Source organism: Bison bison, unplaced genomic scaffold (assembly GCF_000754665.1).
Source record: "Bison bison bison isolate TAMUID 2011002044 unplaced genomic scaffold, Bison_UMD1.0 scf7180017864259, whole genome shotgun sequence".
NCBI classification, from domain to species: Eukaryota; Metazoa; Chordata; class Mammalia; order Artiodactyla; family Bovidae; genus Bison; species Bison bison.
The window spans coordinates 1,991,255-2,005,157 of NW_011494831.1; the positions used below are offsets into that span (position 1 = coordinate 1,991,255).

The 13,903-nt window shown below is 39.1% G+C and overlaps 1 protein-coding gene across 1 annotated transcript in view; it reads right to left on the reverse strand.

Moving 5' to 3' along the window:
* The window catches only part of FSIP1 (fibrous sheath interacting protein 1), a 209,658-nt gene that overhangs the window by 19,481 nt on the left and 176,274 nt on the right, over positions 1-13,903 (reverse strand). Inside the window, exon 11 of the mRNA XM_010847930.1 lies at positions 478-988. Coding sequence (XP_010846232.1) covers positions 478-988 — 511 coding nt within the window. The remainder of the gene's footprint in view (positions 1-477; positions 989-13,903) is intronic.

The following is a 13,903-nucleotide window of genomic DNA, read 5'->3' on the forward strand; positions in this document are numbered from 1 at the left end:
CACTCAAAAAAAAAAAAAAAAACCCTGACAATATACAAGTAGCTGGGAGGGGAAGTTTGTATGCAGAAACTAACAAAACCACAATGATACACAGCATTCCACGAATTCATTCCTCGGAACAAATATTCACCACTGATATCTGGAAGCTAAAATACTAAGCAAATCTACTCAAATTATTTAGTAGCCATTCAAACTAATTTCTCTTTTCTTCTGAAATCAACACTGCTTTCTGGATAACCATAACTACCATAACTAATAATGGCATTAGTTATTAAAAATAATGTATTTTGTAAAAGTACTAATCCCAACAATGATCTGATAGAAACATTAAAAAATATGTTCTTATGTTAGCATGCTCTTAATTGACCCATCTGTGACATTCAAGGATACCTCCTTATCCTACTATATTTTGAACTGTATTACCTTTATATTGAGGTTTTAGTAAAGATTATTTTCAGTGTATTCTCCAAGCCTCACCTGGTTTGAGTTTCTCTGGAGGGCTGAGTTTCACATGTTGGTCTTCAGATGAAAGGCTCACACTGATGCCATACAGTGGATCGTCCAAGAAAGAGGGCCTTTTCAGTCTCCCAATGCCCAGAGTCTTAGACATAAAGTAGTCTTCTGCATCACTAATAACCTTGTCCTCAGAAAACTGAAGGCATTTCACATTCTCTGCTTCAAGGAGAAGAGCTGGTGACATGTGATGCCCAGTCAAGGCTTTGGTGAGAAAGTAGCCTCTGGATGTTGCACATTCTACATTCCTGGGCACATTTGTGTCCTCCACTTCAGTGCTTCTAACCTTTGTTTTTGACCTGTTTAATGACTCAGAGAGACTAGATCCAGAAAGTTGGGGGAACTCAGGTATCACATCCTCAATGTCTTTCTCTTCTCGTTCTGGAGACAGTCTAACTGTGGATTTTTGTTTGAACGAGCATTCATCCAGAAGACACCTTAACTGTTCCTCAGAGAGAAGTGATGTTGAATCTAACTGATAAGACAAACCAAAAGTTTTCAGTCAGTTGAATGAGTAAACACATTTATCTTTGGTAAGCTTTCAGTAATACAATACAAATGCAAGTAACAGAAAATCCTTTACACAAAACACCCAAATAGTACAATCATTCATTTTAAGCCATTCAAAATTGCAGGGGAAATGTACAACACACTTAGAGAAGAAGCTTAGAATCAATCACACATACTAAAATCCAGGAAAAGTCCCATGACACTGATGGAAACAAATTACTGCACCGAACTAACCACTAACACTCCACATATAGTAATAACCTTGGGCTGAAATGAAGATATTAGAAAAACCCTTCAATTTTTTAAGTCTTGGGGCATCAAGCAGGGTTAGTAAGTAACCACTTCTTTAATAGAAAGCAAGAAATTCTGCCACAATATCTAGTTGGTGTTTCTCTGTTTCCTCCATTTCTGGGTATGAACCCTATCACCACCCAATTCCTTAACTCAGGCAAAGAGGGTGGATTAACCTGCCCCTGGGGATTCACCACTCCTATGTCTGTCTACAGCTTTCAGTGGACAATACTACGGAAGACAGAGAAGGAAGGGAGAGGGGGTGATGCATCCTGAGATGTGCAGTGGCTTCAGTGCTACAGGTCTAGACAGAGGCCAGGGGCATCCCAACAGCAGTGCACTCTGGGAGGAGGATTTGATCATTTAATCTCTGTTTGTAAACATTATCAGGATTGATTGTTTCAAACAAGATAGTAAAGATTTAAAAACATTTTTTTTCTCTTCCAGTAATGTTCTCAGGAAACAAAATTAATCAAACAAAATTATAGAGCTATGTGTTCTACAAGAATTCAACTGAACAGCATGCCACCTGAATTGCAACAACGATTGGAAAGGAACATGATTGAAATATATTGAAAGACACTGAAAAAAAATCTCCTTCTTTAAAGAATTAGCACTGTACCTGATTTACATAGTGATTATCTATGATAACATTAATCCTCCTTTACAGGGGAGTGAATTATCTGACAACAAGAAGTCCCCATAAGAAAACCTAATCATGACTTGTAACGACTTTAACTTTTACTTCAATAAAGTAAAACAATGTTATTGGTCTAATCTGTAGTACACAGTAAGAATTAACCGAATATTCTGCATTTACAAAGTATTGGTGGGGAGCTATCATGGAACTAGTATAGTTAATTCCCCATAACTGTGTAATGCCTCTAATGTAGCTAACAAAAAGTAGCATGTAAAAAGAACTTCATATCGTGCTTTTAAAATACATCATATGTTTTAAAATTATATTTAACTTCCATATATTAAAAACCAAGTTTCATACTGGCAAGTACCATTAAGAGTTTAAAAGTAACAAGAAATTATCTGGGAATATATTCTTAATAATCATCTGGGATTCAAAATTCAGGTATTTCACCTTAAGGCTAATGTGCATGACAAAAAAAAATAGGAGTTGTAGCTTTTCTAAAGAAAAAAAAGAGTTGTATCATATATTAGCAAATCCTACTTTTAATCACTAGACATTTCAGGTATCCAGATGTAGTACTTTATCCATTACTAGCAGCATTTCCTTCACCCAACTATGTGAAGCTAGACAGCTAGAAAATGAAAGCAGTCCTTATATGATACCAGATAACTAAAATACACCTTCAAAAACTGCTTATATAAAATTCCTTGCAATGCATAAACAATTCGCTAGGATTTAGAAATGGTCCACTGATTGTTATCCTCAGCAAACATCAAACCAAAGGCTTAACATATGAAATTTCCAGACCTTAGAATAAAATCAGTCCATCCTGGAGCAAGAGGGTGAAGGAATATGGAAGGAGGTCTCTGGGAGGAAATAAAAAAGGGGGCGGTGGAAAATTCGTAGATTATCTGATATGTTTGACCACGTCCCAAAATAATATTGATAGGATAAATGCTTAGAAGTTCCAAAGATTTATTTAGCTAGATACACAGAAAATTAAGTCAAAGGAAAAATAATTGTGAACTCTGAAAAAATAAGAAGCTATATGAAAAGAAAGGAAAGGTAGTTTTTCAGAGAGATTACAGAAAAATAAGCAAAAGAAAATAATATATTTATTAACTCTATGACAAACAAAAAAAGTTGTACAAGAAAGGATACTATAGAATACTACTTACAAGCACTGAAATTGGAGCTGTGATCAAAAATCTCCCAAAAAACAAAAGCCTAGGACTAGATGGCTTCACAGGATAATTCTATCAAACATTTAGAGAAGAGCTAATGCCTCTCCTTCTAAAGCTGTTTCAAAAAACTGCAGAAGAAAGGAACACTTCCAAACTTATTCTATGAGGCCACCATTACCCTGATACCAAAACCAGACAAAGACAACACAAAAAAAGAAAACTACAGCCCAATATCACTGATGAACATAGATGCAAAAATCCTCAACAAAATTTTAGCAAACAAAATTCAGCAACACATCAAAAAGCTCATACACCATGATCAAATTGGGTTTATTCCAGGAATGCAAGGTTTCTTCAATCTACACAAATCAATCAATGTGATACACTACCTTAACAAATCAAAAGGTTAGAAACCATACCATAATCTCAATAGATGCAGAAAAAGCCTTTGACAAAATTCAGCACCCATTTATGATTAAAACTCTTCAAAAAATGGGCATAGAAGGAACCTACCTCACCATAGTAAAGGCCATATATGATAAGGCTACAGCAAACATTATTCTCAATTATGATATACTGAAAGCATTCCCCCTAAGATCAGGAACAAGACAAGGGTGTCCACTTTCACCACTATTATTCAACATAGTTCTGGAAGTCCTAGCTACAGCAATCAGAGAAGAAAAAGAAATAAAAGGAATCCAGATCAGAAAAGAAGAAGTAAAGCTCTCACTGTTTGCAGATGACATGATACTGTACATAGAAAAGCCTAAAGAAAGTATCCAGAAAATTATTAGAGCTAATCAGTGAATTTAGCAAAGTTGCAGGATACAAAGTCAACAGACAGAAATCACTTGCATTTCTATATAGTAACAATGAAAAATCAGAAAGAGACATTAAAGAATCAATCCCATTCAACAAAAAGAATTAAATATCTAGGAATAAATTTACCTAAGGAGACAAAAGAACTGTACACAGAAAATTATAAGACACTGTTGGAAGAAATCAAAGATGACATAAACGGAGAGATATTCCATGTTCCTGGGTAGGAGAATCAATATTGTGAAAATGACTATACCACGAAATGTAATCTACAGATTCAATGAGATAGATCCCTATCCAATTACCAATGACATTTTTCACAGAACTAGAACAAAAAATTTCACAATTCATATGGAAACACAAAAGACCCCATATAGCCAAAGCAGTCTTGAGAATAAAGAATGGAGCTGGAGGAATCAACATTCCTGACTTCAGATTATACTACAAAGCTACAGTCCTCAAGACACTATGGTATTGGCACAAAAACAGAAATATAGACCAATGGAATGAGATAGAAAGCCCAGAAATAAACCCATGCACCTATGGGCAGCTTATATTTGACAAAGGAGGCAAGAATATACAATGGGGCAAACACAGCCTCGTCAATAAATGGTGCTGGAAAAACTGGACAACTACATGTAAAAGAATGAAATTAGAACACTTCCTAACACCATACACAAAGATAAACTCAAAATGGATTAAAGACCTAAATACAAGACCAGAAACTAAAACTCTTAGAGGAAACACAGGCAGAACACTCAATAACATAAATCAAAGCAAGATCCTCTATGACCCACCTCCTAGAGTAAAGGAAATAAAAACAGAAGTAAACAAGTGGAACCTGATTAATGTAAAAGCTTTTGCACAGCAAAGGAAACTATAAGCAAGGTTAAAAGACAACCCTCAGAATGGGAGAAAATAATAGCAAATGAAACATCTGACAAAGGATTAATTTCCAAAATATACAAGCAGCTCATGCAACTCAATGCCAGAAAAACAAACAACCCAATCAAAAAGTGGGAAAAAGACCTAAACAGACATTTCTGCAAAGAAGACATACAGATGGCTAACACATGAAATGATGCTCAACATCGCTCATTATTCAGTTCAGTTCAGTTCAGACGCTCAGTCGTGTTTGACTCTTTGTGACCCCATGAATCGCAGCACGCCAGGCCTCCCTGTCCATCACCAACTCCTGGAGTTCATTCAGACTCATGCCCCTTGAGTCAGTGATGCCATCCAGCCATCTCATCCTCTTTCATCCCCTTCTCCTCCTGCCCCCAATCCCTTATGCAAATCAAAACCACAATGAGATATCACCTCACACCAGTCAGAATGGCCATCATCAAAAAGTCTACAAACAATAAATGCTGGAGAGGGTGTGGAGAAAAAGGAATGCTCTTGCACTGTTGGTGGGAATGTAAATTAATAGAGAGAGCCCTTATGGAAGATGGTATGGAGATTCCTTAAAAAACTAGGAATAAAACCACCATATGACCCAGCAATCCCACTCATAGGCATATACCCTGAGGAAACCAAAATTGAAAAAGACACATGTATCCCATTGTTCACTGCAGCACTTTTTACAATAGCTAGAACATGGAACCAACCTAGATGTCCATTGACAGATGAATGGATAAAGAAATTGTGGTACATATACACAATGGAATATAACTCAGCCATAAAAAGGAATGCATTTGAGTCAGTTCTAACGGGGTGGATGAACCTAGAACCTATTATACAGAGTGAAGTGAGTCAGAAAGACAAATATCATATTCTAACGCACATATATGGAATCTAGAAAAATAGTACTGAAGAATTTATTTACAGGGCAGCAGTGGAGAAACAGACATAGAGAATATGGACATGAGGAGAGGGGAGGAGAGGGTGAGATGTATGGAAAGAGTAACATGGAAACTTACATTATCATATGTAAAATAGATAGCCAACGGGAATTTGCTGTATGGCTCAGGAAACTCAAACAGGGGCTCTGTATCAACAGAGAGGGGTGGGATGGGGAGGGAGATGGGAGGGAGTTTCAAAATGGAGGGAATATATGTATACCTGTGGCTGATTCATGTTGAGGTCTGACAGAAAACAGCAAAACTCTGTAAAGCAATTATCCTTTAATAAAATATTTAAAATAAAATTAAAAATATTATACAAGGAAAAAAAGAGCTGGTTGGAATTTCATTTTAATATTTCAAATTATTATTTTAATTTTATTTAAAATTTTGAATAGCACTTTTATTTTTATGTTTTAAGTTACTTTAAATTTTCTCAAAGTAATAAAATGCTAAAGAAATAACTGTTTAAATGTTTAAGCAAATATGGTAGCTCCTTGTCCCCTGTGTCCCCACTCTTTAGTTTTGTTTTTCAGAGTCAACCCCTTTTAATTCCTTAGAAGTTTTCCCCTGCCATTGACTTCATACTGTTTCTTAATAGTTTTCTTTCCTAATTGATCAGTTTTGTGTCAATACCTCACATTTCATATCAATCATACAATGCTACTGTATTATTACATCAATTATTACATCGTATTATTATTACATCGTATTATTATTATTACATCGTATTATTACATCAATTATAAGTGTAATAATTGTAATAATTATTACATCAATTATATGCTGACTTCTTTTAACAGTAGCCAAAGATTGAACTTTGTTACTTCAAATATCCCTTCTCTTTCCTACCATTTTACCAAAACAGTCAAATCACAATTTTTGGTTACCCTGGTCATCACTATTTATATTAAGACTTGTGTTTCCTATTAATTTTCTGTTTTGATGATCTGTCTCTTGGTGCGAGTGGGGTGTGAAAGTCTCCTACTATTATTGTGTTACTGTCAATTTCTCCTTTTATGTCTGTTGGTGTTTGTCTTATGTCAACCAACTATATCTTTGGGTATCAAAAGCCTATCCAGATTTCAAGGAGCCTGAAATTTATATAATCTTGTAGCAGGGGAAAGGTACTTCTTTAAGAAAAACAATACAAAAATACAAATAGAAAATAGGTACAAGAGTGAGTTTCTTTTTCTTTAGAATGTGAAAAGATCACAGCAACTTAATGGAGGCTTGGAAAATCAAGTTCATCTCTTATGTTATCTCTTTAGATCATTTACCAAAAATGCTCATATAGAAATGTTTCCTGATTACAACCTAGCTTCCTCTCCCCACTCAAGGTTCATACAAGAAAGGGGCTCTGGAGCTTAAGCCTCACTGGGTCCATAGTACATTTACTCCTGAGTGCTCCAAGATAAAGCACAGAAATGTGGAGGAGGGCATGGCTATCCACTCCAGTATTCTTGCCTGGAGAATCCCATGGACAGAGAAGCTTGACAGGCTACAGTCAACAGGGTTGCAAAGAGTTGGACATGACTGAAGTAACTAAGCACGTGCATATACAAATACACACACACACACACACACACAAATACACACACACACACAAATACACACAGATAAATAAGCTCAACTACAATCACCCTGATCCTCTGGGAGAAGCAGTTTGATGGGAAAGAAAACCTAGAAGACTAGAACTTGGGCTTTAGTCAAAGCTTTCCCACCTTGTTCATGTCACTTAAGGACCCATTTCATGCAGCTATGAAATAGGGAACTGAAGAACTCTGCATTAACTTTCAGCTACAAAAGTGCTTTCTGTGAATAACTACTCCAAAATTAAAAACAAATATGAGATGTTCAATTGTACCTCAGAATATGACCTGGATAGAATTTATGAAGACAAAATATCACAAAAAGAGAACTTGTATTTCTTGAATTTCTTCACAATACCAATCTTGAACTCAAAAAATAATGAAAAATCCTCTAGTCTCAAAACATTAAAAGTAAAAGTGAACCAAGTATATTAAGCCTGCAGATTAAATTAAATTCATCACAGTGTTTCGTAGTGGTAATTATATCAGACACAACACAAGCCATCACAAGCCATCTTTCTCATCTTTTGATTCTCTGCAGAACCTTGCCCACGATCTAAGCTCAGTAAATCAGTACTGTGGGAATCAAATGAATTAAGGCTGCTGAGTTTTTGAAATGGCTAAGTACTACATTAATATAAGTTATTTACAAATGCTGAATGGGACTAAACTGGGTCTTATAACAAATATCCCTGATGACCCTTGATAGTGCAGGGGCCATAATCCATATCCTTCATCCAGTTTGCTTTGAAACTCTGACCTAATGAGCTCCATTAGCTGAATGACTCACTGTGCAAGCACAGTCAAGTAACCATCTGTTCAAGTCCTCACCTCAAAGTATTCATCTTTCATGCCAGCTCTAATTTTCCAGTATTTCATAAACAAGTTATTTATTCATGCTATTCCTGTCCTTTATGAAATTCACCATAGAGCATTTCAGTCTTCATTTTTCCAGACCAGAGCCCAATCTATTTTCTCTCCTTCTATGAAAGCCCCTCTTTTCCCATCCTCATTTTAGTAACCTTTTTATGGATCTTCTTTCTTGTTTTAGTCAAAACAGACACACTCCAGAGTCAATGAGTAAATGTATTCGATTTTCTCCTTAGAAAAAAAATACTACAGACCACTTGTGGTCTTAGTTCTCACGCATCTTGCTGGTCTTGTTGGCACCCCAGGTGATGTCTTACAGAATAATAACCAGCATTCACTAAGCACCTACTTTGGGCCAATACTGCCCTATGCACCTTACATGTATCAATTCCTTAAATCTTCATAACAAATCTATGTAGATACTATTGCTATTCCCATTTTATAGATGAAGAACTAAAGCAATAAGAAATTAAGAAAACTGTCCTTGGGCATACAACTAGTAAGTAGTGGAATTTGAATCCAAGTAGTTTGGGTCCGCCTACATATTTAACTACCAGGCTACACAGCCTCTCACTATAAATGAGTTCTCCCTCTACCATTCTCTACATGTCCTTTTCCAAACTGAGCTTCATTCTTCAGTCCATTCCCTCAGATATTAAAAACTCTTCCTGTAGATTATTTCACTTAACTTTGGACTTTATTACCCACACTAGCTTAGTATCTTTCCCAGATTTATACAGTGTCCTCTCCTTCAGTTCATTTCAGGGAGGAAAAAAAAAAGACAACCTCAGCTCCATTCCCAGGGTGCCCACTGTTTACACTTCTCCACCCATACAAACACCAGTTTGATGTAGGAGCTCAATCTGATGGGGAGTGCAACTTGTAATTGCTGGAGAGGGATCACACACTGTGGATTACCTCACCCTCATCCCTGCCTCCCATACTATGCTCTGTAACTGGATTTCCCCAGCCATAAAAATCTCTACTCATTTCACACTGGATTTATTGACAAGGCAATCAAGATTATATCTCTGGTGCAGATAACCAGAAAGTCAAGCATTATAAACTAGCAAAGGCAATTTTGTCCTTTGATGTAAGCTTATGTCTGATGTGCCTTTTCCCGCCCACAATGTTAAGTTCCTGAAGACACACCCTATAAAGCCAATACAATGATCACAAATGAGAAAAGGGTGGAAAACTGGAACATCCTAAATGATTAACAGCAAGAGTATGGATGTAAACAGCTTTAAATGACATCAAGTTCTACTTTAAAAGAAGCAACTAGAAAACATTCCACCTTTTGCTTAATTACCAATATATAAGTTTACAACTCTTTGTTGCAGCCATTGCTGGCAACACCTAAGTAGTGGTGTAATCAAAGGTTTTTAGCCACAAGGAACAGAAATCCTTATCTCAAAAAAACAAGGTAGGGAATGATGAACTAATCCTTTAGCTTTTGCTTGCCTGGAAAACTCTTTATTCAGGCAGTAGAGGTGAGTATTGATGAAAGATCTAAGAAGTCATCTCATGGATGGTTTGCTGAAGTCATCAACAAGCAGGAAATGAACTATCAACAGGCCTCTTGGGGTCTGGAGCTGAGAAGCCCCCAGGAACCAAAGTCATCTTCTTCATCTTGTTCTCTTACTAAGTCCCTGTGGTCTCAACTGCTTGTTCAATCCAACCTCCTCTCTCCAAATGAGCTTTCTCTGTTTATTAATGGTTTCTGCTCTCTCACAACCTCAGTTTGACCAGGTAGCATGAATTAACTCTTGCCTGCACTCGACATGATGTTGAGTCTAACACCCACCAATGACTGACCATGGTCTTTATGTCCATTAGCTCAAATTTTTAAGCAAGATAACTGAGTTGGTCATTGACCAGGTGACAGACTGACCCATGTCAGTTTGAAGTGTTCAACCACTCGTCCAATCACCTGTGGTGAGGGTCACATGGTATGAACTTGGCCATTCAAGTCCATGTTTTGGGGTAAGGGGTATTTCCCAAAGAAGAAGACATGAGCAGAGAGGGATCTATTGATCATTGTGCAACTTTTGAAATTGCTATTAAGTAAATAAACAATAGAAGGGACCTGACATTTAATAAAGTATAAAGGATTAAGAATCAAGGTGTTGCTGAACTTCACCAATCTCATTCAGTCTGAGCATTCATTGAATAGCTCACTGAGATATAAAAGCAGAATTACTTGTCAGAAAATAATCACTTGGGATAGAATAGTAAGACTTATAGTTGGACTACAGAACAGCATTTGCAAGTTGACATACCACCAATCTGCTCACATAGGCTCAATAGAGTTATATCACTAGTTGAGGCTCTTAAGAGTAAAGTCTAAAAAAATGGTGAGGGTAAGTGATTAGTATTCTGTTTAATGTCTGCATCAACCAGGATGCAGTGCCAAGGAATTCACAGAAGGAATGAACTTATTCATCACCCCATTCCAGTACTCTTGCCTGGAAAATCCCATGGACGGAGGAGCCTGGTAGGCTGCAGTCCACGGGGTCGCAGAGTCACACATGACTGAGCGACTTCCCTTTCCCTTTCCCCTTAGCTCCTTTCCTCTTTGTCCTATTCCTCCCTCTTTCTCTCTTACACTGAGACTGCCCCAACTGCATAGAGGCAAGTCTGGCAGGTACAACACTCTTCAGGAGGTCACAAAGGTCCTGGGGGCCAAGCAAGATCTGGCATATTTTCACCCAGAATACTCAGAAGTAGTCCGGCCAGAGGAGAATCTGAACTCTAGTTAAAAGGAAAGCAAAGGTCATTGCCAGAGAAACTATGTAAAACATTAGGAATGAGGGCTGAGGCAAGGTTGTAAACAGGAAAATGAGTCAGCCCTCAGGTCAGAAGCCGGAGAATCTGTGGACAGAATAACACAGAGAGTGAAACAGGTCAAGACAAGTGGTTCCGAAGTGAGTTCATGAATGTTGCAGTGGTGTTGGAAGCCTGATTTGACGCAAGGCCTGCATGTCAAAGGAACTATGTAGCACAGGACACTGCCCTTGCCCAGGCCACCTATCTTCCCCAAATGGCTGGGCGAGGCAGGGCCTGGGAGGGTTTGCCTGATGTGTTTGCTCGATGAAAGGCTGCTGTGCCCCTGAGCGCTCAGTGATGGTTTTTTCCCAGCCTTGGTACCAGAGCTGCTCTCCATGAAATCAGGCTTTCTGTTTCTAAGAGGATGAGAAGGGTGGGATGCCAGCAGAATCCCAGTGTATAAAGGAAGGGTGGGCATGGATGGGAGGAGCTAGAACCAAGGTATGGGATTCTCCATTCCTCCAATTTGAAAAGGGGCCAGGAACTGAGCTTTAGTTGGGGACATAGTCAGAAGGGTGCAGATGGAGAGCTAGATCGACTTCACAACTTTGGTTCATAAAACAATGATGGGGAAAGGGAGCTCTCATCTTTCCATTCTGGGGGAAAACTATCATTTTAGGATTGTCAGCAGTTGCTATTTTCTAGGATAGAAACAGTAGATCCACGTCAATCAGATTCCCTTTGCACTGAGCAAGACATTGGAATGGCCCCTCTTTAACACATCTGTCACTTTCTTTGCAGAAACAAGGCTTGGGATACAACTCCACAGCTGGAAAGAGCCTGGCACTCCTGCCCTACATTTTCCCAGCAAAACAAAGCTTAACCAGGACGTTGTTGGCAATGAGGTGGACAAGCCTGCACACAACGCATTTTTTTCTGGTCACAGGGGGCGGGACCACCCACCCACTCCCCACTCCCTGGAGAAATAAATCCTGCATGTCACTTTTAAAACAACCATGTCTCACTGCTAGGCAAGATTGCTGATTTATTGCACAGTAACAGTTGTGAAAATCATTTGCATGGTTTTCTCTACTCTCAGTTTGAAGATTATCTTTACTATGTAGAGATAAGTTGGGTCAGAGGAGGTCATGATGGGGTCAGAAGTCAAGACGGCCACTACCTACTTAAATGCTTAAATGTGGGCCAGAGTCCAGATCAAGCCTCACCCTTTTGTCAGAGGTCAGCTGGGACTTGAGTCAAGTTAGAGAAATTTGGTATCATCAAAATAGATAACCAATAAGGACCTACTATATAGCACAGGGAACTCTGCTCAATACTCTGTAATAACCTAAATGGAAAAAGAATAGATGCATGCATAACTGAATTACTTTGATGAAACCTGTACATGTGAAACTAACATTGTTAATCAACTCTGCTGCTGCTAAGTCGCTTCAGTCGTGTCCGACTCTGTGCGACCCCATAGACGGCAGCCCACCAGGCTCCCCCGTCCCTGGGATTCTCCAGGCAAGAACACTGGAGTGCGTTGCCATTTCCTTCTCCAATGCATGAAAGTGAAAAGTGAAAGTGAAGTTGCTCAGTCGTGTCCGACTCTTAGCGACCCCATGGACTGCAGCCTACCAGGCTCCTCCGTCCATGGATTTTCCAGGCAAGAGTACTGGAGTGGGGTGCCATAACTCCAATGAAAAAAAAAAAAAGCCCAAAAAACAAGAACCTAAAGAACCTCTGTATGCCCACAGGGCTGCCTCCCTAAAACTTTAAATACTTCTCTTGACATCATCTAAACTTCCCATTAAGGAGAAGGTGATCTTAGAACCCTGTCTCTGGGATCTTCAACATGCGCTCTCTAGGCTAGCCTGCAGGCAGAAGTGCTGCAGTCAGTACAGGACCATCCCAAACAAGCGCTCCTATAAGGTCAGGGGGGTATATCCAACAGGTGTTGAGGAGGATAACTGACCACCACTCACGCCCAGCCTACAAGACCACAAAGGAGGCTATCTCTAGGGGTGCTGAAACAAGTGGAGATACAGCATGGCCCTAAACGTAGCACCTGGCCGCCTCACACGGCCTGTCAATGGGTTGAACAAAGCCTACAGGCTCTGACCAAGAGGACTTTTGCTTTCCAGAGAGAGCGGCCATCAGTGCCACATTCATCAGCTGCTCCGAGAACAGCTCTTCTGCCTTTTGCTGTGAAGGATTTCATTATGGCAGTATTATCTAGAAAGCCCCAAGCAAAGAGAACACTCAGTTGGACCCCACCGGTCACCAAGCAGGACCCTTTGCAGCCTTCCCAGACAGCCTTCCCTCCCCCATGTCCTCTGCAGGTCTTCTGTCTGTAGAAAAACTTTAGTCAAAGTTTAAGTTTAATCAGATAAGTGGAAAAAAAAATGCAAAGGCAAAAGAAAACAGTCAAACAGGACCAAACAGTAATAGTTTAGCCATTAAACAAAGTCAATATAATATTCTGAGCCACGTCCTTAGAGCGGTTTTGCAGGTGCCGATGCCCCCAACAGGTAGAAGACGTGAACTGTACTTTGACACAAGCAAAGATCTCAGACTGACTGTAATCAGAAGATTGATGATGGTGACTTCCTATTACCTCCCCTCCAACCAGTCAGAAGAAGGTCCACGAGCGGATCACATACCCCACAAACCCCCTCCCTCACTCTGCCTTTAAAAAATCTTTCCCTGAAAGTCTGTGGGGAGTTCAGGTCTTCTAAGCACAAGTTGCCCCAGACTGTTTGCTTGATGCCGTATAGTGAACACTTCACTTTCCTTTATCACAACCTGCTGTCAATCAGTTGGCTTTACTGTGCCCCAGAGAGCAGACTCGAGTTTGGTTCCATAACA